This window comes from Tupaia chinensis, unplaced genomic scaffold, assembly GCF_000334495.1.
Source record: "Tupaia chinensis unplaced genomic scaffold, TupChi_1.0 Scaffold000695_1, whole genome shotgun sequence".
Taxonomy (NCBI): domain Eukaryota; kingdom Metazoa; phylum Chordata; class Mammalia; order Scandentia; family Tupaiidae; genus Tupaia; species Tupaia belangeri.
Genome location: NW_006160218.1, coordinates 2510473 through 2535846, shown reverse-complemented (window position 1 = coordinate 2535846; position 25374 = coordinate 2510473). Strand labels below are relative to the sequence as shown.

Genomic DNA, 25374 nt, shown 5'->3' with positions numbered 1-25374 from the left:
GCTTTGTGTCTCTCTGTTTCTCTCTGTCTTTCTGGCAAGCACATGCACCCTATAGCAAAAACCTCTCAAAAAAAAAAAAAAAAAAAAAAAAGAAGAATCTGTTAGCTCCACGGAGAATAATGACTCCACATGCAGAAATAGCAGGGTGACTTGGCCTGGTTTACCCTATTTTAGCCTAGTGGGTTAGGATGTCTCATTTTAACCAGCACACCACACACATCAAGGCTCGGACAGTCTCCCGTATGAGAAGCAATGGCACAATGGTAGCTTAGAACTCGTCTGTTACATGTGTGCTAATAAAGCATTTTCCATTTCTTGTCTCACTCAGAACAAAAGTCAGATCTTCACATCGCCTCTGTACGTATCAGAGACAGCATGGCAGTTCATTTAGTCTTGACGTTTTCCTTTAGAATACCCCGAGGCATCAGCGGCATGACCCTGGGAATGTATAATGAGAACTCCACGGTCCCTTGTGTTCAGCTAACCCTGCTAGATCAACTTCTCAGCTCTTACCACCTCCCTGTGACTTCCAGCACCCCAGTACAGACCACCCCTTCTCTATATTCTAAGCATCTTTGGAGGAGAACTTAACCAAGCTTCTACTCAGCTGTTAGATTTTTCAAACAATTTTTAGTAGCTTATAAAATCTTGGAAGAGTCAGACTTACAGGTTCCAAAAGGTGAGAATTCAAGCCAATATACTATGTAATAATATTGGCCTCTTAGAATATGGACATAGATGAGTAATGTCTTTAGAAAAAGCCTAGAAAATTCTTCAAGGTTTCCTTCCGGCGTAATTCTCCGGAAATACACCATGCCCTTGTCCACCCTGTGGTGCTGCAAGGATTGGGGCTGACATAAAGTGAGCCTGTAAGGTTGCTTTCAAAGGGCTGACTTAGTGAAGACCCAAGAGAACCTTAAAAGTTTTTATTTTTCTTTCTTGGTAAGATAGAGTGAATTTCTGGTGTGTATTATGCTTAAAATAATGAGCATTACAGCATGTTCACCTTGTACTAGCTCTGTGTACTCATTTTATGTGACCTTCACAATGAAGTCCTGAGGGTGATGCGCTTATTGTATTCATCTATAGATGTGGGGCTGAGGCTTAAAGAGTTAAGGATGTCCTCAGAGTCACCCAGCAAGCCGCAAAACCGTGATTCAGAGTCATAATCTCAGCCTATATTGTATTGGCTTCACTGGTGCCATTAATATTTTAATCTGATTACGTTTTCAGGAAATTCAAAGACTGGTGGTTTATTCTTATGATAGTTCCCTTTATTTACCCCTCATTTATAATGAGTTGAGATAAGATTTCAAAAGCAGGCATTCCAGATGACTAATAGGGCATGATATATATGGTGCTTTTCACAATTTAATGTGCATACAAATCACCTGGAGATCATATTAAAATGCAAATTCTGATTCCGTAGCTCAGGACTGCATCTGAAGATTATGCATTTCTAACAAGCTCCCAGACGAGGCTGATGCTCTGAGTATCACATTTTTTTAAGAAAGATTTTTTTTTCTTTTTTTTACTATAGGGCGGGTTGTTTACTGGAGAGACAGAGAGAGGGAGAAATCACCACTCGGGGGGATGGTCAGGCCGCAGTCCCTTTTCCATTCTCCTCCTGGGATTTTGAGCAAGCTTGCACGCATACCTGGAATGAGTTTCAAGCCTCCAGGTCTGAGACTTGAACCACAGTCAGCCTTGTGGGAATCTAGCACCTTAACCACTATACCACTTGCTGGTCCTGAGTATCACACTTTTGGTAACAAGAACATAAAGGAACTCAGTTTGAGGGGGCCTGAAAAAGAGAAATTCAGCTGAACAGTCACTGAGTTTTATGTTTTCTAAGCTTCCTCAGTTTCCTCATTTGTAATATGTACACTGTAATAGCAAACACACTTATCCCATAGGGCTTTCTTCTGAAGATCGAATTAGATGATGCTTTGCAAAGTCCATGAAAACAAAACAAGATGGCATGAATTACTATCATCACTAACATGAGGCTCTAAGTTCTTCAGTTCAATATCCCCAAACCTACATAGACCTTGGCGTTATCGTCATTATAAATACGTTTATCAGACAAATTGTCCTGCTCTGTTCTATGCATATGCGATCCTCAGCCCATATTACAGCCAATGGGCTCACTCATTCAGACAAGAAAATAGGATCCATAATTTTCTCCTACCCAGGAAGACATTTTTACAAGCTTCCAATGAAATTTTAGTTTAAGAGTACGATATTACTTTCTCTCTGTTTGGGTAACTTTTCTCAATGTCATAACTTCAGTGTGTTCCTTTTTTATAATCTAAGGCTTCTTTGACAGCATTATTTTCTCAGATTATTAAATTTTGGTGATGGTGCTGGACTTCCTTGTCTGTACTCCCATCTCCTGCTAACTAGTAACCTAACAGCACCAGTTCAGAGCTGGTTCTGCAAATGTTGCAGGCTCAGCTTTCTGAATGCTCTTGTCTTCAAGTGAAAGTGAAGTTTGCCAGGATCTGGCATTTTATATCATCCCAATGCAATGCTAGTTTTTTGGAAACCTTGAGAAAAAGTCATGGTTTATTTTTAAAATGAAGCCTCCTTTTCTTCTTTGACATTAAACCAACCTGAATTCATTCATTTAACAAGTACGTACGAGCAGCCAATGCAAGACGTTGCATGATGGGAGCAAGACAGATGAATGACATGTTAATAGTGTATGAGGGGGCCTCCCTGTGCTCACAGACCAGGCATCCACGTGTACTCTGTTAGTTCTTAGACTTCTGATCTTTGGCAAGTTAAACATTTCCAGTTCAGTTTTTTTCTTCATAAATGATTCTTAAGAAGCTTATATGTGGCAGTATTTATAACATATCTTTTCACAACAGATTTCTAAAGTATGGTGGGTTTTGGTTTCTTAAGCAGCCCTGTGTTTCATTTCGTAGACATCTGGAAGATCTAGAGTCTAAAAGATCCAACCCAATGTAGCAAGTTCTGAATTATGGAGATAGGCACAGGCTCAATACCTGTAGTAAGCTGCTTTTTCTAAATGACTTCACTTTATGTCTAAAAAGTTCACTTTCTTTCCAGTAAAACCCTAAAGTCCCTAAGAAAAACATCAGTTGGCATTTAATGAGTCTTAAGCATCAACAGACATTTGCAGAATTAAATTGAGTGATGCTAGGACTTTCCAGGTTAAAAATTCAGTCCCACTCTGTTTGGGAGGAAACTTCGAATGAATTGTACAGGGATCGTGTTTTATTTGAAGGACATTTTCTTGAAGAGCTTGAGTATCTTAATGGGTTTTTCCACCAGGGTAGCAAGGATGCCTATAATTGGTTTATATACTGTATGGTATATATCATTAGACTGATATCCTAAACAGCTCACTATTTATTCAGTCTGCCAAATTTGAAGTTACAATGTTTTTGACAAATGGGACAAAATTTGAGTATTGTCTAATTTTCAAGTCTGCCCATGATATAAAGCTTTATCATTCATATCATACTATTTCCAGTGTATATACAAAATGTGACTTTGGTAGCTGAAAACAGTTCTCTTTGGCAGTATTTTGAGGTGGTCAAGAGAGTGAGAAGCAGGTATAGAAAACACCTATTTACTTTTCGCTATTTTTCTTCATCAGGACCTTGTCTCTCAGCTGCTATGATAGTTTTTAATGATAGATTTTCCTGGCTCAGATTCTAATAAATAAAAGGGCTGGGCAGCAGGCAATGCCACCTGTTTTCAAGGACAATATTTCACATTGTGTGCCAGCCTAAAGCCTTCGTTACTGCAAATCACATTAGCAGGAAGAGCTACTCACATCCATCTTAGGAGCGCTGATTTGCTGTCCTTGATCTTTCTGTTGTGCAGACAGAAGATCTAGGATTAAAGCATTAGGAATCTTTCCACCTACATTATTGAATTGAATATGACTTACTCTGAAATCACATTGACATAATTTGAGAATGTCATTTGTACCTCAACTGATACAATCAATTATATTGTTAACTAGTATTGATCATCTCAATGGATTCAATGAGCTAGCATTTGCATTCATGTGATTTTCTAACTGCCTAGAATGTGCAAACATATTTTATTTTGCATTAAGATGTACAGGCCTAAGTCTGGATCCTTAGCTATGTGCTGGGGGCTGTAAGGACAAACAGATCCGGTATCTTTCATCACCCATCCTAAGGGTCATGGCTGGCACTTCCATAATGAAGGACAGGTTAGTGAGAGAAAAGCGTAACAAATTAACTTGATCTAAGTTTTATGTGTCATGGGAGTCCTAAGAAATGAAGACCAAAAGACCTAGGGAAAACTATTTATTTTTATACGTAGGTTAGACAATGAATAGACAGCTATGTAGAAATATTATTGGACAGTAGGGTATGATCTAATAGTAATTTATTGAGGGGGAACAATTAAGGCCTGCTTATTCATATTCTTCGTGGCTTCTGTGTAGCTTCTTCCTTCAGGCTATAGGGCAGGACTCCTTCTGGAACAAAGGTCTTATGACCTACTATCAGAAAAGGTAGGTCAAAGAATTCCTTCTGGCTAACTCTCACAGAGAAAGAGTGGAGAAGGTTAGATTTACAGCTAACTTTGAGAGTAAGGATTCTAGTTTCTATGACCTACTTGGGGTAAAAGGGATTCAAGTTTCTGTGATCACTTTGGAAGATTTGCAGAGGTAGAAGCCAGGAGGGCAGGAGAAGATCAGAAAAAAACTGGGCTTCTGAAGCTGCTTCTAAGGCTTTCCAATCTCCTTTAGTCCAAGGATTCAACATGTCAAAGCACCGTACTTCGGGCACAGGAAGAAGTTATCTAAAAATCTTTGAGATATTGGAGTATTTTAAAATATTTTTTCATTTTAAATTTTATTATATGATTTACATTTATTCACTGCACAACTTTACAGCATACACTGTGGTTTTCCTTTTGTTTAGTCCCCACTCCCATCCCGTCCCTATATTGCCCATCACCCTCCCACACTGTCTCCAGTTCCCACAGTTGCTCTCCATGTTCTTATACGTTCCAGTCTTTCAGTCTCTGCTGTAGAGTGTAGACATTTGGTATATATTAGGTGGCGACATACAATGCCTCTCTTACAAAGTCTGGATTACTTCACTTAGCATTGAATCTTCCATATTCAACCACTTTGTGTCAAATGCCAGGGTCCAGCTTTTTTGTTTGTTTTGTTATGAGGGATTATTTTTTCTATAAGGGTATATGTGCTCACCGGAGAGACAGCAAGCAAGAAACGATGCCCCCTGACCCCGCAGGGAGAAGGCCATGCTTCAATCTCTTCTCCTCTGTTCTCCTTTTAGGATTTTGGGCATACAGACACATTCATGCAGCATGAGTTTCAAGCCACGAGGTCCAGAATGTGAACTGCGGTCGAGCACATGGAAGTCCAGTGCCATAACCACTACAATACCTGCTGGTCTCGAGTCTCTCTCTCTCTCTCTCTTTTTTTTTTTTGGAGAGGTTTTTGCTATAGGGCATGTGCACTCATCAGACAGAGAGAGACAGAGAGACAGAAAGCAAGAAATCACCCCCCAGGGGGGATGGCCACGCCGCAATCCCTTCTCCTCCATTCTCCTCTCGGGATGTTGGGCACACACGCACACGCGCCTGGCATGAGTTTTAAGCAACCGGGTCCGGGACGTGAACCACAGTCAACTACATGGGAGTCCAGTGACATAGCCATTATGCTAACTGCTGGTCCCTCAAGTCTCATTTTTCTATAGTGTATATGTGCTGAACTTTTTCAGTCCATTCATCTGGTCTTGGACATTTAGGTTGATTCCATATTTTAGCAATTATGAATAATGCTGCAGTAAACAAGTGTTTTTCCAACTGAATGTAGTCTTGTCCTGTGGACAGATACCCAGAAGTGGAATTACTAGATCAAAAGATAGTTCTACATGTAGGTTTTTTTTTTTTTTGTATCCTCATCAATTTTTTTCTTTTTTTTACATTTATTCACTGTGTATCATTACAGCATATCAAATTAATTTTCCTATCCTAAATATACTGTATATTGGTTCTATCAAAAATATCACCATATATTATCATCAACAGTTAGTTTTTCATTTTTTGTGTCCCATAAATGGTTTTCTTCTTCTTCTTTTCTTGATTCTCTATCTCTCACCCCCCCCATTTCCTACCTTTCTCCCACATTGTCCCTTATATCCACAGTTGTTCTCCATGATTCTATACCTTCCAGTCTTCCAGCTTTTGCGTAGAGTGCAGACATTCAGTATATACTGAGTGGGGACATACAATGCTACTCTTTCAAAGTCTAGCTTGCTTTGCTTAGCAGTAAATCTTCCATATTCGTCCACTTTCTATCAAATAGTAGGGTCTCATTGTTGTATATGACTAAATAGTATTCTACAGTACATATGTGCCACCCTTTTTAATCTATCCATCGATTTGTGGACATTTGGATTGGTTCCATGCCTTAGCAATTGTGAGTAATGCTGCAGTAGACATGGATGTGCAAGTGTTTTTCCAACTGAGTGCATTCCTGTTCTTTGGGTAGATACCCAGTAATGGAATTGCTGGATCATATGGTAGTTTTATTTGTGGATCTTTGAGGAATCTCTATATGGTTCTCCATAGTGGCTGTACTGCTTTACATCCCAACCAACACTGTAGGGGAGTTCCCTTTTCGCCACAGCTTCTCCAGCACTTGCCATCAATATTTTTTTAATCTTAGCTATCCTGACTATTTGTTGTTTATATATCTTCTTTGGAGAGTTGTCTGTTCAGTTATTTGCCTTTTAATTGGATTGATTTTATTTTTCCAAGTAAGCTGCTTGAGTTTCCTATATATTCTGGTTGTCGTTCCCTTATCTGAGATAGAATTTGCAAGTATGTTCTTCCATTCAGAGAGAGGTCTATTTGCTCTAATCATTGTTTCTTTTGCTGCGCAGAAGCTTTTCAAACTGATGTAATCCCACTCGTTTATTTTCATAACGATTGCCTGTGCTTTGTGGGTCTGATTTATGAAGTTTTTGCTTACTCCAATGTATCCAAGAGTTTTTCCCTGTGTTTTCCACAAGCAGTTTTATAGTTTGGGGTTTTATGTTCAGATCTTTGATTCATTTTGAACTGATTTTTGTTAATGGTGAGAGATAGGGGTTCAGTTTCATTTTTCATCAGATGAATACTCAGTTTGTCCAGCACCATTTGCTAAAGAGGTTTTCTTTTCCTCATTGAATTGTCTTATACCCTTTGTCCAAAATCAGTTGGATGCATGTTTGGAGGTTTATTTCTGGGGTCTCTATTCTGTTCCATTAGTCTACATGCCTGTTTTTGTGCCAGTATCTTGTTGTTTTGATTAACATTTTAATATATTTGGGAATCAGGAGTAAGATGCTACCTACTCCACTTTTTTTTTTTTCACAGTATTGCTTTTGCAATATGGGTCTTTTTGTGATTCAGAAAAAAACTTATGATTATTTGGTCTAATTCTATGGAAAAGATCTCTGATAACTTAAACAGGATTGCATTAAATTTATAAGTCAATTTGGGTAGGATTGACATTTTGATTATATTAGTTCTTCCAAGCCAGGATCATGGTATGCCTTCCCACTTTTTTGTATCATTTTCAATCTATTTTCTGAGTTTTTCATAGTTTTCCTTGTAGAGGTCTTTGACTTCTTTGGTTAGTTTTATTCCTAAGTGTTTTACTGTTTTTGTGGCTATTGTAATTAGGATTGCTTTCTTCAATTCTACCTCAGACTGCTTGTTGTTGGTGTACATAAAAAAAAAATGTAGATTTTTCTATGTTGATTTTGTATCCTACCACTTTACTATATTTATTTAACATTTCCAAGAGGTTTTCTTTTTGAAGATTCTTTTGAATTTTATCCATATATATATATATAATCATGTCATCTACAAATAGAGACAACTTCACTTCTTCTTTCCCTGTTCGAATGCCTTTTGTCTTAGGTTCTTTTCTGATTGTATTGGCTAGGACTTCCAATACTATACTGAAAGGAAGGGGAGAAAGTGGGCAGCTGTCTTGTTCCGGTTTTGAGTGGAAAGCGCTCAGCATTTCCCCATTGACTATGGTACTAGCCGTGAGTTTTTCATACGTAGCTTTTATTGTATTGAGAAATGTCCCTTGTATGCCCATATTAACCAATCTATGTAGTAAAATAGAGAAGGAATTGGATGGTAAGGAGTGGCCTCCCTGAGACGGTGACATTGCAGTAAAGAGCTGACAAAGGCGAGGAGGTGACTCCAATCCTTTCTCAGATACGAACTTTCAGCACAGGGACCATAAGAGGCAAGAGCAGAGTTTGGAGAGTAAAGTTGGAGATGGGATGGGTAAGATGGTGGAAGGGTGCACCATGAGGGCGGCATAGGAAATCTGACCGTCGCTCTCAAGGATAGGGAAGGTCATCCGATAGTCAATGAATATGTGGCTAATTAATTCACGAAAACCAACACTGAGAGAGCCTTACTTCTTGTTTTGTTCTTAGTGAGTGCTCGTCCTGAGCCGATGTTTTCCTAACTAACTCCTGCAGAATGTGGGACATGCCTACTCCCCACAGGTAGAAATTCACTTGACTCAAGTATGAGGTGAGTATGTCAGATATGAATACCCTTGTAGTGATTTGCAAAACTCTCTCCGTACTCACGAGACAATATGCTGAACAGAACATCCTGCCTTAAATTGAGGAGGGAGTCTTGCCTGTGGTTAAAGACCATGCCCTCTGTAATGTAGGAGGTGAACTCGTGGTCTACTTTTATATGGTTTACTTTTATTTTCTCTGATGTTTTCAAAGATCTGCTAAGAGAAGTCTATGTTCGTTTCCGAGGGCTGGTGCAACACGTTATCACTGATGGGGTGGCTTTCACAAGAGGCTCTTCTTTTGCAGTTCAGGAGGCCGGAAGTCCTAGTGAAGCTGTCAACGCGTTGGTTTTATCTGGAGGCTCTGAGGAGGAAGCTATTCCTTGCCTCTGGCAGTTACGATACCTTTGGCATTCCTCAGCTTGTAGCTGACAGTCCTACCCCCATCTTCACGTGGCCTCTTCCCTAACATTGTGCATGTGTATCTTCTCCTCTCATAAAAATACCAGTCATCGGATATAGGGCCCACCATAGTCACTCCAGAATGATCGAGTCTGGCTAATGTCTAAGTCACCCTAGTGATTCTAAAATGAGAAATTGGGGCCAAGTAATTGATGTTCTATAAACACTGTAACTTCGTTGAGTATCTTATTTGATTTTTGCCCTATATGCTTAGCACAAGGTCTACCTTGAAGTATAGGCAATAAGTATTTATTGGTTAAATGAATGGATAGATTTTTTTTTCTTTTTTTGAAGAGGTTTTTGCTATAGGGCACGTGCGCTCGCCAGACAGAGAGAGACAGAGAGATAGAAAGTGAGAAATCACCCCCTAGGAGGGATGGCCACTCTGCAATCCCTTCTCTTCCATTCTCCTCTCAGGATCTTGGGCACGCACGCACACGCGCCCAGCGTGAGTTTAAGCCACTGGGTCTAGGACGCAAACCACGGTCAACTACATGGGAGTCCAGTGATATAGCCATTACACTAACTGCTGGTCCCAATGGATAGATATTTTTATAGAGTAAGAACTTGGCTAGAAGATGAAGATTGACTATAATGACCCAAAACGACTAAAAGTAAAAAAGTTACATCTCACATCGGAAGTTGTAATGGATTGATGATATGTTAGTTCTTGTGGCCTTTGAAAGGTTTTTCAGAAACAATTTCTCCATTCATCTTCTAACTTCCTTGAGATTAGTGAGTGTCACATCTTCTTAGCCCTATTTTTCAGATGAAGAAATTAGATCTCGTAGCGCAGCTTGCTCTTCAACTGCATTATAATTTGTTAATACCACCAAGAATTTGATGGATGGTCTATGAACAATGGAGTTCGAGGCAGCATTCCTAGCCAAGGATCACAGTTCACACCAAATTTTCAGAATTATATTCAAGATAGGGTGATTTAAGAAGCTGCATGGATGGGGAACAAAATAAAACAAAAGAGAAACCATTCTGTGATGTGAAATAAATATTCCGCAGCCAGAGATGGCCCAATTGCATGTGTCCAATAAACGAAGCAGTCTGTCTTGTGGAGCCATTGCGTGCAGCGTAGAGGTCAGAATGTCAAACACCAGAGTTAGACACGTGAACCAGCGCTCACACCCAGATGTGGCCACTTATAACCTGCCTGATCTTGCTACATTAATCTCCTTGGCTATAATTTGACTTTCATAACGTTACCTGCCACGTGGGGCTCTTGTGAAGTTTAATGATAGAAGGCTTACAAAGTGCTTGGCACATAAAAAGTCCCCTCCGTATTGTTGCCAGAACACTGTACTTCAGCATCATTTATCTGCGTCTTTCCTTGAGGCAAGGTCAAGGTGAAGGTTAGGGTGCTGTCTTGTTCTCTTGTTGAGTTCGTTGTTCATATTCGCCTTCCCTGGTAGATGGTCATTTCTGTAATTGACTGTCAACTTCACAGGGCAGAGACTGAGCTTGTTTTCACCATTGTGGAGAAGGTTAAGTAAAGCGTGTAGTCACTTTATATCACTCCCTTGCTCTAAACCCCTCCTTTCTTTCCTCATTTTGTTCCAAGGAGAAACTAAGGTTCTTCACTAGACTATCAGAATCTATGGCATTTTATACTAAGAGAAGATAAGCAGAATTTAAGCAAAAGGAAGTAAGTCATTTCTTCCCTGAAAAATCTTTCTAAAAACCATATTATGAAAGGTCAGGTGATTGACCCGTCATAACATGATCAGGGTTGCGTGGGCAGTACCTACGGCTGTAACTACTTACTACGGAAAAAGATTCATTATGTAGTAAACACTCTGCTCAAACAGGAAAGTGCACTACGTAATCCCAAATTTTATCAAATGTCAATTCATTCATTATGTCTGTGGCCTCTTGTCATGGGAAGAGTCAGTCTCACTCAGTCATAATCAGCTTTCTGATTTTTAATTAGATGATCGTTTTTTTCCAAAAGAAAACTTGGAATTACTATTGCTCCAGGAATAGAAATGCTTAAAACCTGAAAAATAAAAACAATAATCAAGTATAGGTTATTTGTTATCATACCATATCACGTGATGGGTTAGCAGCTTGAGGAAGAAAGAAGTACACTAGGATATGAGTTTACTTTATATTTGTAATAACTTGTTATGAAAACGCTCACGATAGACATTGGGTGTGGACTATGCTGTAGGGCTGCTGTGGCAAAAACTGTACTGCTATTATTTTGGAAATAGCTCTTTTTGCTTTGGGTTCTGGGTCACAAACACGCTTTTTCATCATTCACTCCGTGAGGACAGAGAGACTGAGCAGCCGGCATTTGTGTATCTGTACCCTTGTCTGAACCTCTTAACTCACCCAGAGAGAGCCGAGGCCTGGTGTTACCGTGTCCTCACGATATAGGAGAGATCAAAGCGGCCCAGTGAGGGTAAGTCACCTTTCCAGGGACTTGCAGAAAAAAGCGGCAGAGCTTAGATTCAAATAGTTCTTCCTGACCCCAGAGCTGCGAGTCTTTCCACTCCAAATGTTCCTTCACTGTGTTCCCAAATACTTATATTTTTAGCTCCCTCTCTCATCTTTCCTACTAATTACAGTCATTTTTAAATACCATTTTACATGAGGCTTAGCATTTGCACTGTTTACCATGTAATGAAATGGGCATTATGTCAGTGACCACATAAGTACTCATCTCCAGGAACAGACGGTACTAGTAAATAGCGAATGCACTGCCGTTGACAGCATGGGCACGTGTTAAAAATTGGATCTAAACCAGAACATCTTTGAACCCAGAAGGGAGGTGTTGACACATGGAGTTTCAGGAGAGCTGTCAGAAGCTGACAGTGCCCTGGGCCAACCAGGAGCGCTTGTCACCCTACTCATAAGGAGCTCTGGGTAATTTTCATGTTCCCCAGAAAAGATATCCCCATTATAAGAACTTTCAGCAGTTTGTTCAGACAGTCAAAGGAAAATTGGGCTTCAATGAATAATCTTGAAAGATCCCCGAGAAAATGTGCTGCTCTCTGCTGCTTCCCTCTGACTAGTCTTGCAGAGAGCAGGGCACCGAGTGGCCAGCCCAGCCCGTGCTGCTGCCTTAGGGCCGCACCGTAGCTCTGCCCACCTCGTGCTCCCTGCTACTCACCTGTAGAACTCACAGCCGTTACCCCGTGCCCAGCTGACCGAAGCTCTCCAGGCGTTTCGAGAGGCACACAACCACCACGAAGGTAAGGGGTAAACAGGGTCCTCCTTTGACTGAGAGAGAAACTGAGTCAAAGGCAGAAAGAGAGAGAGAGAGACAGAGTGAAGGAAGGCAGAGAAAGGACGGCCTCACACAGAGACAGAGTAACAAAGAGACAGAGCTCGGCATGACGCAGAAGAATCCTGGAGCAGAGGAGAGGGAGACAGAGACACAGATGGAAACAGAGGAGCAAATCTAAGAGAAGAATGATAGGGGCAGGCAGCGGTCAGTGGTCCTGCTCCCTGCGCTGTGAGGCTGACCCAGATGGGGAGGTCCTGAGGTCTCAGCCAGAGATGCCCGGAGCACGCCAGGCATGTGCATGCCCCGCTCTGGGCTGGCTGAGGCTGGGGGACACGAGGCATGGATACCTTGTTAGGGATACCCATGTCTCTGTCACCCTCTCTCTTCTCTTTCTCTCTTGCTCGTGGAAAGCAAGAAGAAAAAGAAAAAGAAAAGAAAGAAAGAGAAAGAGTGAGAGAAAGAGAGAGAGAGGGAGGGAGAAAGAAAGAAAAAGAGAGAGGAAGAAAGAAGAAAGAAAAGAAGAAAGGAAAAGAAAGGAAGGAAGGAAGGAAGGAAGGAAGGAAGGCAGGCTGAAAAAGAAATAAAAAGAAAAAGAAAGGAGCAGCGAGGGAGGAATGGAAGAAAGCTCTGAGAAGACAGATACCAGCTTAGAGAAACGGGCAGAGACCGAGGCTGCCAGACGAGCATTCATTTTGGGAAAAACAGGTGTCTTTAAGTGGCAGCTCTGAAGAGAGTAAAGTTAACTCTATTTGCATATAGATTTTGTAGATTATGCTCAGCATGTGCAAGCACCTTCAGGCCCCGTCCTTCTGAATTAGCTGGTAGGCCTTAGGGGGACGTGCCTCACAGGCGACAGGTCAATTAAGAAAGCCCATTTTCTGCCTCTGGCATTGACAAAGCTACCGAATGAGATGCGGGCATTTCCCGTGGCAGTCCGTCCGCGCCCTGTGACTCCCTTCTTAGAGGGGAATAATTTGGCATTGGCTTCATCGTCCAATGGTACGGTTTGGCAGCAATTTCAGCAAACATGATGACCAGAGTGTGAACCCGAAATGATCCGAGGCCAGGTACTTTCAGGAGCAGATTTGAAAATATGAATCGATTCTGTGTGTGTGCGTGGATGAGCTGGAAGCTCCACGTTCAGACACACATCTGGGCAGACAAGCTCACACTGGGAGCGAAGCGAGCAGGCGACAGACAGGTCAATTAAGAAAGCCCATTTTCTGCCTCCGGCGTTGACAAAGCTACCGAATGAGATGCGGGCATTTCCCTTGGCAGTCCGTCAGCGCCCTGTGACTCCCTTCTTAGAGGGGAATAATTTGGCATTGGCTTCATCGTCCAATGGTACGGTTTGGCAGCAATTTCAGCAAACATGATGACCAGAGTGTGAACCCGAAATGATCCGAGGCCAGGTACTTTCAGGAGCAGATTTGAAAATATGAATCGATTCTGTGTGTGTGCGTGGATGAGCTGGAAGCTCCACGTTCAGACACACATCTGGGCAGACAAGCTCACACTGGGAGCGAAGCGAGCACTCCCGGCCCCAGCACCTGTCACTGCTAATCAGTCAGCTTGTCACGGACTCAGGGGAAACACAGGCCGCGTCGCCGTCCCTCTGAAACTCCAGATGATGTTTTGCCGTCATGATTAATTCACGGGAAGACACCATGTCTGCCGAAATGCTATTAGTCATTTTCTTGCACCAGACACCCACGTGTTAGGATCTGGGAAGAAGAACCCCGTCCATGATTCAAAAGCACGAGACGGCAGCAGGTCAGAGCTGTGAGTTCTAGAGCAGGGCTTTTCCTTCCCGAGCAAAGCCACAGGAGGTACAAGCGCGTGCTCTGAGCGTACTGCGGGAACAATCAGCGTGATTGTCATCGCAGGACTCCCAGTCCTGTCACCATCCCCAGGACTTGTAGAATTCCTCACTCATGGCACGCCACTCACCAGTGAAACCTGACACTTCCGTGTAAAGGCGTTTCTGTGTGATAGAAAGAGCGGGCATTGCAGAATGGCCACTTGCGCGTGCCACTGCGGGGCTCTGCCTGGAGGACAGCGGAGTGACCAAGGGGGACGCGTCGACTTGTTCCAGCCACGGCAGGGCCTGTGCGAGGCAGTCCGTCCCACTGGCAGTCACGCGTGGTCGTTCAGTTGCATCCCAAGGTGGCCTCCCTACTTGCACAATTCTTTATTCACTGTAAAATGACTTCGTTTCTTTATTTGTGAAGTGCTAGTATACCCGTAGTGCTGTTCGGCTTCTAGAGGCAGGGACAATGGGAGCTGACTTCATCATGAATTTCAGGCAGCAAATTAGTGCAGAGGTCGTGAGATTCAGTGCTTTATGTGGTCGAATAAGCTAAGGTATTAATGTGCTCGAGGCAGGTCGTAATAAATACTGACTTAAATAACATTCCTCACTCGAGATACATGTATTACACTGAATATATCCCCATGTGCAAGGCGGACAGTCAAAATAAACGAAGAGATCGTCTCATCTCCTTTAGACGTGTTCGTGCGTAAACGTAATTCCAGTGACGCCTTCCACAGGCACCACGTGCCAAGCTCCAATCCTCCCCACCCCATCTCCACTCCTGTTCACCAGCAGGTTCGCAAACCCCATCCTCGCTTTCTGTCTCACATGTTTTATATCTCGAAATGTATGCGTGTTTATGACTTTTCTCTTACCGATGATGTATGGTTTACTGAAATAGGAATTTTGTTTTCTGTTTCATTCAAAGCATTATTCCCAGAACCCAGGGCAGTGCCTAGCATGTAGGAACTTACTCACCCAGTGTTCGTTTGTTTGGTTCAACCAGTGTTTCTGAATGAATGAACTAGTGAACAAACAGAGCCTCCCTTTCAGAGAATTCAGTGTTTATTGAGACAAGTCGACGAATCCATCATGCACCATAGCAGGGTATGGGTATTCTGATGCACTTGGTTAGGTTCTTGGTCACAGGGACTTTTTCCTACGAGATCATTACGTATCCAGAGTTGTAGAAAGAACATCGTAATGTGTGCAATATATGCATTATAAAAATGCCTTTTGAACAAATGAAAAAATAAATACTTATTGCATGTAACGAAGTTGATCTGTCAAAGAATGCTTGGTCTCGCTGAGGCTAAGTGTCCTACAAAGGAAGACCCTTCGCTGACTGGGGCAGCGAATACTCCTTTTCGTATTTCTGACGGAAGGGTGCAGTCCCACCCCTGATTCTGTCAGGGTCGTCCTTAGGGTGCCTTTGCACTCAGTTATCCCTTCAGGGTGTGGGGACAACTGTCGTGTCCACTCAGGGGAAGCGTACCACGTGGGTTCTGCATGTACCTGCTCATGACATGCGTGCCGTCTTCTCTGCACGCCCTACTCATCCCATTACATTCTGCTCCTCATTTCTCCGTGCCTGAGTTCTTTGGAGTTAATTAAATATGCTTGGTATTCCACTTTAATTCTTCTGTTAAAATGTCGAGAGTATCACATATTACCTTTACTCCCCACCATCCAGAGATTTCAACATGTATTTCTCACGGATTATAGACTGTAGGGTTAATATCGTCCTCATTTGTGTAAAATGGAAGGGCTATCCACCAGTAAAATTCAATTACTCTCTCCTAACCCTTATGCTGTTATTGCCAGAAATTTTATATCCACACGTGTAATGACTTCACAATATCGTTTTTGGTTGTACACAAAAAAGAATTTTAAAAAGAGTAAACAAGGTAATACTTTATATTTATTCACATCATTTCAATTTTTTAGGCTGTCTCTACCTCTAGGTTCAAGTGTTCTTATAATCTCCCCTCAGCCTCAGGAAATTCCTTTAGCAGTTCTTGTAATGTAGGTCTATTAGCCGTGACTTACAACAGCTTTAATTTATCTTAAAATACCTTTATTTCACCTTCACTGTCAATGAAGCTATTTTTATTAAATACAGAATTCTGAGTTGACAGTCTCTGCATTCCCCTGAGAAATTTAAGAGAGTTATTACATTGTTTTCCTCTCCCCATTGTTTTCGGCGAGAATCCACTCTCAAATTACCTATACCCTTATATGCATGTGTATTTTTATTTGTTTTTCTTTTCCCTCAGAGGCTTTTCTTATTTTTGGTTTTCAGCCATTTAACTCTGACAGAGCTGTGTTATGTTATTCCTCCTGTGGTTATCTTGCCTGGGATTCAGCAAGTTTTGCTGATTTTTTTTTTAAACAAATGTGAAATGCTTTTGCCATTATTTCTTCAAAACATTTTTTACTCTCTTTTAGTTCTCTGCTTATGCTTACAATGGGCTTCTTATACATCACACAGATCAATCAGGCTCTCTCTCTCTCTCTCTCTCTCTCTCTCTCTCTCTGAAATCGTTTTCTATCATCAGATTGCACATGGTTTCTGTATTACACAGTTACGCCATGTCAGCTCCACCCCTGCAGTGGAACCTCCTTGTCATCTTATGGTATAGCTTTATTTACTAGTTTTCTGCTCCTTGCCATGTCTGGTCAGTTTTGATAGCGTGATGGGCATTATTAGGGTATAGTGCCAAGAGTTTCAGCTGTTTTATTTTCCTTTAAAATGTGCTGAGTATTGCTCTAGAATCCTTTCCATAGTTCAACAGCTCCTTTTGGTGTTTCCAACTGTAGTTCTATTTTTCATTAGGAAATTCTTTTTATCTCTAAAAGTGTCTTTTTTGTGTGCTCCCACAGTGCGATAAGTGGTTAAGGGCTGCATATGATTGAGCAGTGTTTAAGTTCCTGCCCAGATAGTTTGAAAAACACACATGTGTACCCAGGACCCTGATAAGATGTAGAATTAAAGGGAAGAAAATATTGTATGACTACAGCCTCTTGAGGGATGCTTCTCTCTCACTCTTCCTCTCTGTCCGAATCTTTCAGTCTCTCATGCATGTGTTCGTTGGCATTACAAGAAAATAAAATAAAAAAACAACGGCCTTTCTGAGCAATCAAGGAAATATCAGAGGTCCTTGATGTGCTTTATTCTTTCCTTCTTTCTACTTTCTCTCTCTCTCTCTTTCTCTTTCTCTTTTTCTTTCTCTCTCGCTCTCTCTCTCTTTTTCTTTCTTTTTCTTTCTTTCTGGATTGGCTGCAGCAGAGCGCCAGCACTTCCCAGCACCGCCTGACTTCTGTTTTCTCTACGTAGTTCTTCACCTGCAGCAACCTCTTCCTGCTCAGGATTACAAAGCCTGCCCTGAGTGTGCACATCTCAGTCCTCAGTCAGTGACCCCGTTGATCTCTGGGGTGTCTCTGCTCTTCAGTGTCACAGTTCTTTGCTGTTTATAATACTTAGAATGCAGGGCTTGAAAGCAGTTGACTGACAGGGCTTGTTCAGTTCAATGTTTTTTTACAGTCGGATTGCCTATTTAGTAATATTTACTCTGGAAATATTATTTCTACTATAAATATTATAAAGGCTGGAAGGGGACATTTTCAATCTTACATGGCAGTGTGGAAGACATATGTACAATTCACAATTATATTATCGATTGTTTTAATTATATTTCCTAGGAAAGAGAAAATGAAGACATTATGGGAGCGTATAATAGGTGTTCATAATCTAGTTCTGTCAATAGTATAAGGTTTTATTCAGAAAACAATCAATAAACTAACCTCTCAAGAATGAATACACATGAACTAGGCAAAGAGGAGGCAAAGAAAATGTTCAGATGCACATAACAGCATGTGAAAGGCCGAGAGACAGGAGAGAGCATGAAATATTCCAATAAATGAACAAATGAATTTCTTGCATTGATTGGGCAGCCACTGTGTGGCAGTCCCTGTGCTAAAGGCTTCATCTATCACTGCATTACATCCTGACAACTCTGCGAGGCAGATACTGTTACTAATGCATTTTACCCATGAGAATACTGAGATTCAGAGAGATGAAGGAAATTTACCTTGAGTCCACAGTACTGAATCTGACTCCAGGCGCTTTGGCTCCAGTGTCTGAACACTCAGCCACTATATTTCCAGAGGAAAAGAGCAGAATGGCCTAATAGAAAAAGAAAAGTATGAGAGTGAGCACAAATTATATAATGTCTACATCCTGCCTCCCAGAGACTCGAGGTCTCATTGAGGAGAAAACGCTACAGAAACAGAATAGTAAAAAATACAAATTACAGTTAATTACACTCTTAAAATATAACTTTAACTTTTGTTTAACAACCAAGCTATATCGGCATAAATCACTATTTATTTTAAAAAAAGAGACCTCAAAAATGTTGAATGACCTATAGAGGCTCACTCAGCCAGAACTAGTAAAACAGGGACTAACACCTTAGGCTAATATTTTAAGGATTATTTATTTAATTTTATTCACTATTATTAAATTTGCTACGAGTCACATGCACTCACAGAAGAGGGAGAAAGTGAGAGGCTCACTCAGCCAGAACTAGTAAAACAGGGACTAACACCTTAGGCTAATATTTTAAGGATTATTTATTTAATTTTATTCACTATTATTAAATTTGCTACGAGTCACATGCACTCACAGAAGAGGGAGAAAGTGAGAAGGCAAGCACCAGGTGCTGGGACTCGAACCGCAGTCCACCACGTGGAGTCCAGCACCTTAAGCGCCATGCCACCTGCTGGCACCAAATCTTAGACTTCGAACAACTGATTAAAGATAGTAACCTACTGCCATACCAAATTGCACTGAAAAGGTCCTATTAACTCTTCGGGCGCCATTATGACTACCATGGGCCAGTTTTAAGGATGGTTATAGAGTTGGGCTTGCTCTAGGGAAATCAAATCTGAAGCAAGAGAACTTGGTAGAAGATAAAGATGACGTCTCTCTTCTACTACAGAAAACTGGTAGAAACTTCAGTCATTTCTTGGCAGAATAGAGTCTCATTCTACAATTGGGAGTGATATCCCAAATAGGAAGTGATGCTGGAACAAGAGGAAGAGAGAACAAGGATGTGTAAAGGTCTTCTCTTCCCTCAGCTAGGTTGGAGACACAAAGGGAAGGTTTGCCAGAGAAAAGTGTATTAGAACTGAGTTTTAAAGACTGTCTGGGGATATACAAGTTGGCCGTCGAGGAAGGAGAATAACACATATCAAGGCATGAAGCTTTGCAATGGCATACAGTGATGGGGCAGACTGCCTACTTGAGGGGCTAAGCAAAATCCCAGTGTCCCAGAGAGGTTTATGAAGGAGAGGATACTTCGGTAGAGCCATCCTTTCAGAAGTACAGAAAGAAGACACCAACAAAGGAATCCATTTTAAGACAGATTAATTTTATAAGTTGAAAAGCTTACTGAGATGCTAATGTAGGTAATGAAACGAAATCCCCTTTAGATGCCCAAAGTGGATTTATTCACTCATTCATTAGATGCTCATTTCCTTCTATGATGTGTCAGACCCTCAGCCAGTACTTAGGATATCAAGTGAACAAGACCTTTCATACCATACAAGTGTCGAGGCCAGAGGAGGATCCATTTTGTGAATTCCGTCAAGGGCTGGAAGGGTATTTTGGCCAGGGGCCAATGGTGAGAACGAGAGAGAAGATAGTTGAAAATGCTGTCAAAGTGAGTCAGGGCCAGTTCTTGCAGGGACCGGGGTCCTTAGTAGGAAGTGTAAAGAAAAATATGCAGGCTTTTAAGCAAAGGAATGATCTGACTTATATGTTTAGTTGTCCATTTTGTCACCCCACCTCAACACACACACACACACACACACACACACACACACACACGCTTTAGCCTATGGATGGTGGGGTGGAACGGCCCTAAAGGTCAGTAGTTCTGTAGTCAGGGTTATTTTATTCCAAGGTAGGAATTGGACGATAGAAAAGGAACACAAGATACAGTACCCAGTCCGTATTATAAAGACGGTCTAAACTCGACTAAATAATTTGTCCTGGGGTTGCTTTGTATTTGACTACCTGCATTCTGATTGGAAGGAGTCAATATACATAAACATGCAAATTCAGCTCCGAAGGTGTAAGTTGGTGGAGTCTGGCAGTTGGAGTCTACACTGAAAGTTGCTTCCGCTGAGTGCTAGCTTGTCCACCCAGCCTCGACTGATTTCCCCGAGTGCCTCTAACTATCAGAAGTCACAGACTGCTCTGTCTGTTTCGGGGTCCACATTTTACAAACATACCTTGCTTCTTTTGGAATTATCTTGCTCGACTGTGTTCCATTCGTTAATGTCCACGTGTGAAACCCTGGCACGCCTCCCGGCACGTCAGCCTCCCGGCACGTCAGCCTGTGTGAATAAGTGCATAGCAAGGACACTGATTCTCCTGCTTTCAGGGAAGGCAAAGGTACTAACAGGTGATTGCTGTGTGAATGATTTATGCAAAGCAGCTACCTCCTCTGTAATCAAGGGTGGAAAGCAATGAGAACAGAAAATTGTCAGGTGGGCCCTTGATGCTGGTTTGAATATTGGAATTCCAATCCAGCTAAGTCTTTTAGTGGTACTTGTTTTATTCATGATCTAAGGCCCCCAAGGCCACTAAATTTTACTCTTGCCACTCGATATCCTTTTACGATTCTGTTTTCATTTGCTAGTCACTGTCTTTAATACCGTGTGAAGGTTTGAAAAGAAAACCTAAATAAGGAGGAAAACAGATAAACGAGAATTTTGTTTCTTTCCTTTTTTGGGATCCCAGCCCATTGCCTGTGTTTGCCTGAGGGATGGCTTCCTTCCCAACCCTGACTGCCTGGCTTCTCTGATAAACCCTGCAGCTGAGCCCTGCTTCTGTCTGCAGGCGGTATTAACAGAACCGATCGTGTATTTTCTAGGTTTCCTCTACGCTCAGAACAGCACCAAGCGCAGCATTAAAGAGCGGCTCATGAAGCTCTTGCCCTGTTCCGCTGCCAAAGCATCGTCTCCTGCTATTCAAAGCAAGTTTGGCTTTTTTTTTTTTCACTCCCCAAACTGTGTGTTTTGTTGGTTTAGGTCTGCATGCATTGCGGTTCTCTACTTCAAAAAAGAATCAATATATTATATTATAAAAAAACAACCCTATTGATGTGCTCATGCTTACCTAAATATGCAGGGGAACTTTTGTGCAATTATAAGACCTGTCCCATTTGGCTGGCTGATAGCACAGTGTTGATGACAAGAGCCTGGGCTTCAAGACATTGGGATGTTTTAGTTTGATCTGAGTGGTGGGGACCAGAACCAAGGAACTCTTGACATTCCCATTGCCTGTTGTTAGCAGAACAGCTAGAGGCTGTAGCCATAACTCTTGACATTCCCATTGCCTGTTGTTAGCAGAACAGCTAGAGGCTGTAAGCCATATTGCCTTATACATTTCTTGATTCACATGCACTGAGCATTAATTTAGATAATGCCAAACTTCACCAATATCACTAGATTGGAAAAAAAAAATACTTGTTTTATGAGCTTCTTTCTTCTCCAGAGGGTGGGTCAAACTGAGATGCAGGGAGTTGGAAAAAGACAGGAGGCTCTGATGTCATGTTGTTTATTGGCTGAGTTCAGGGGGCACTCACAGAGCTCGTAATAGCACTTGCAAAGCCCTGCCTCCCTCTTGGAGCACACAGAGCATGGAGCTGAGCAGGGCTAGCCAGCTGACCAGGTGCTCCCTTTCTCTAAAAGGCCTGCAGACAACAGTGACTCATTGCCAAAACCAAACTGTCACACACACATGCACGTTACATTCAGTGGCGTAAACAGCAGAATCATAATTACATAACAAGGACACGAGTGCACCACAGCTGAAAGCATAAATTGTTTACCCTGTGGCCTTCAAATGTAAGATGGGAAGGCAGAGAGCCAGACTAAACCATCCTGACTTCTTTTTCTCTACAATGCCACACAAAGTAAATCATTTAACAAACACAACTTCTTTCCTTTGATCATCTGGTCCCTGTACCAGTCAGGGTTATCTTGAAAAACAGAACCAACACATACATGCATAAATACACACATCCACACACACCTAAATATAAAGAGATACATTTGAAAGAATTGGCTCAAATGACTATGGGGGCTGGCATGTCAGAAATTCATAGGATAAATTGAAAGACTGAAAACCCAGGTAGGGTTTGACATTGTGGTCTTGAGGCAGAATTTCTTTTTCAGGAAGGCTCACTTTTTGCTTAAGGCCTTCTACTGATGAGATGAAGCACACTCATACGATCCAGGGTGGCCTGGCCTTCACCACACTTAGATCAAAGTAGCTGGTCCTGCAGTCTAGCCAAGGTGACACGCAAGACTGACCAGTCCATCTTCTCTTTTTCTCCAGTTTTGTGGCATTCTTAAGGAGTAAAAAGTAAAGACTAGCTGAAGCAAAACTCAATTTATTCTGTGAAGAAGCTCTGTGTAATTTGTCATGGACATTTATAAATATTCTATTTTGCAAATGCTTTGTCATACACAATTTTTTTTAAGAATCAGAATGGGATCAGATGGAGAAGGTGGTGGTCTTTGCCACTGAGGAAATGGGACATTGAGAAGCTAGGAGCAATATCTTAGCTATGGGGCTATGGGCCAGAGTTTCACCAATTCTCTTCGTATTCTGCCATGCCGTTTTGTAGGATCTGTGGGCTCAATTAGTGATTTAAAATTGTGAATGCCGTAAAATGTCCCTAGTCCCCACAACACACAAAAGCAATGAAGCTATGGAAAGAACCTCAAACAACCTAATACATTCAGCAAAATGTCCTAGACTAGAGAAGTCATTTGTTTCAATGGCATTGGCCAACCGTAATATATTATAATAACATGTGATTAACTCACATTCATTCGAGAAATATTTATTAGATGTCAGTTCCTGCTCCTTCCTTGTGCTGAAGATAGAACAGTAAATAAAGCAGATTAAAACAAAACAAAGAAGAATTTTGTTCTACTGGAGCTTACATTATATTCCGTGGGGAGAGGAAGCAGGTCAAAATGACTATCATTAGTAATAATCCTATATATAAAAAAATTAAAATTGTAGTTGAGATGCATTGCTTTAATATTTTTTCTTTCATTGCATGCACACACACACCATCTCACAAACATAACACATCATCATCAACTTAGAAGGCGACAATCCAGAAAAGTGTCAAAGCCCTAATTCCGCACGATCGTAAAGCTGCAGCAACTTTATTGCCACAATCTGTCAGCGAATCTCGGTTATTAGAGTCATTGTTTTTCTCCTTTCAAGTTGGTATCAAAATGCCAACTTACCAGATACTTACTGAAAGCACAGTCGTTTGTGCGCTGCAGACAGGTCCAATGTAATGCTCAAACAGATCTCTATATTCACTCATTGAAGAACAGACCTTCATGTCCTGTGAGCTCTCTGCCTCGTAAAACCATACCCTACCGAAATGTTCATGGAGGATGCAATGCACGTTTCTACTCAATGTAAGGGGACAAGATGTATCTTGTAAGGAAACAGACCTCTATCAGATACACAAAAAAAGAAAAAATCAGTGTGATTCTAACCCATTTTTATAAAAATGGGACCTCCGGGGGCTGGCAGGTGGTATAGTGGTTAAAGGCACTGGGCTCCCATGTGGCCAATGATGGATTGAGTTCCAGACCTGGTGGCTTGCTTTCTCACTTTCCTTCTCTCTCTGGTCAAATTTTTAAAATAATGATAACTAAAGTTAAATAAAATAATAATTTTTTTCCCTGAGATTTTTGCCATAAGGATGAGTGCACTCACTGGAGAGAGAGACAGAGACAGTGAGAGAGGACATGAGAAATAACCTCCCAAGGGGAGTGGCCATGCTACAATCCCTTCTCCTTTGTTCTTGGGATCTTGGGCACACATGCATATGCACCCAGTGTGATCCAGTGTGATTTTCAAGCCACCAGGTCCGGGACTCAAAGTGTAGTTGGCCATGTGGGAGTCCAGTGATGTAACCACTATGTTATCTGCTGGCCCCTAAAATAATTCTTTTTAAAATGTAAGATTTTATAAAACTGGCTGATATTGAATCCATGTTAGACATGGCCTATGATTCGGGTACTCCCAAGACCTGCAGATACAAAACTCTCTCTCACTGGCCATCGGTTCTCTACTAACCATCACAAGAAAATACAACATGTAAAGGTAGCTTATTTGGAAGGGAGAAGCATTCATTACACTGCCATATTGGCAAGGTGACTTTTTTTATTCATTTACTTTTTTAGTTTGTTAGAGTGCTCAGTGCTTGTCAGAGAGATGAGAGACCAGGGTGAGAGATGCCGGTCCAGGGCAGGCAGTGAAGAAGCACCCACCCTTCTGGTATTCTGAGACACATGCATGCAGTGTGTGTCCACTGTGTTTTTCAAGCCTCCAGGTCTGACACAAACAGTGCGGTCGGCCATGTGGGATCCAGCTGCCTCCACCAGCAGGCTACATCCTGGCCCAGCAAGGTCATCTTGTCCATGATCTGGGCTCTGAGAACTCGGGCACAGGACTGAAAAGATGTTATGAGAATACGAGAGGAAGGCGGGTGTTAGACCCACAGCAGCAGAGGACTCCGGGCCACAGGAGGGGAGGCTCAAAACCTCGTCTGCATGTGGGTTGTAAGGAACCCCAGAGGGAGTGCAGGTTTGACCGGAGTGCCTCAAGCTGTGAATGAACCTACAGTGTCCCGTAAGAGCCCACCGTAGGGGGACCTTCCAACTGTAGGGACCTAAAAGGCAGTTTAATAATGAGTCAGTACACATCCTGAATTCCATTTTCTTTCCCCAGAAAGGCAGTTAAGAAAGCTCTTGATTCCTCACAGCGGGAATGTGAGCTTTACTGACAGTACGCAGATAACAACAAAAACTGTATTTCCTACAGAAAAGCCCTTAGATTCCCAGAGTCAGAGAGGCTCCGAGTGCGAAGTGAGCACAGAGACTTCTAGCTCTGAGTCGCACTTCACAGCATCTGCAAACTTCCTGTGCTGCCAGCGGAGCAGCTCTGCTTCGTCAAGAAGCCATCCATTTGGTTGTCGGGGGCTCTCGGGGGCATTTGTCCTCCCGCTGAACCCCAATCAGCTTTGCTCTCAGTTCCCCTGTATTGGTCCTAGCCCACCTTCAGTGCCTGGAGTGAACCTGCTCCTTCTCCCACCAGCGCTTCTCCCTCCCCACTTCTTGCCTCCCCTTCCTCGTGCCCTTCTTCCTCTCGTCCATGGTAGG

At 42.0% G+C, this 25374-nt stretch overlaps 1 protein-coding gene across 2 annotated transcripts in view; it reads left to right on the top strand.

The window, feature by feature from the left end:
• KCNIP4 (potassium voltage-gated channel interacting protein 4) overlaps positions 1–25374 on the top strand; it is a 447540-nt gene that overhangs the window by 332854 nt on the left and 89312 nt on the right. The window contains exon 1 of one of the 2 annotated variants that reach the window (XM_014592459.2): positions 21050–21146. The exons of the other annotated variant lie outside the window; for it this stretch is intronic. Coding sequence (XP_014447945.1) covers positions 21095–21146 — 52 coding nt within the window. The 5' untranslated portion in view covers positions 21050–21094. Of the gene's footprint in view, positions 1–21049; positions 21147–25374 lie in introns of those variants that run through there. 2 annotated transcript variants of the gene reach the window in all.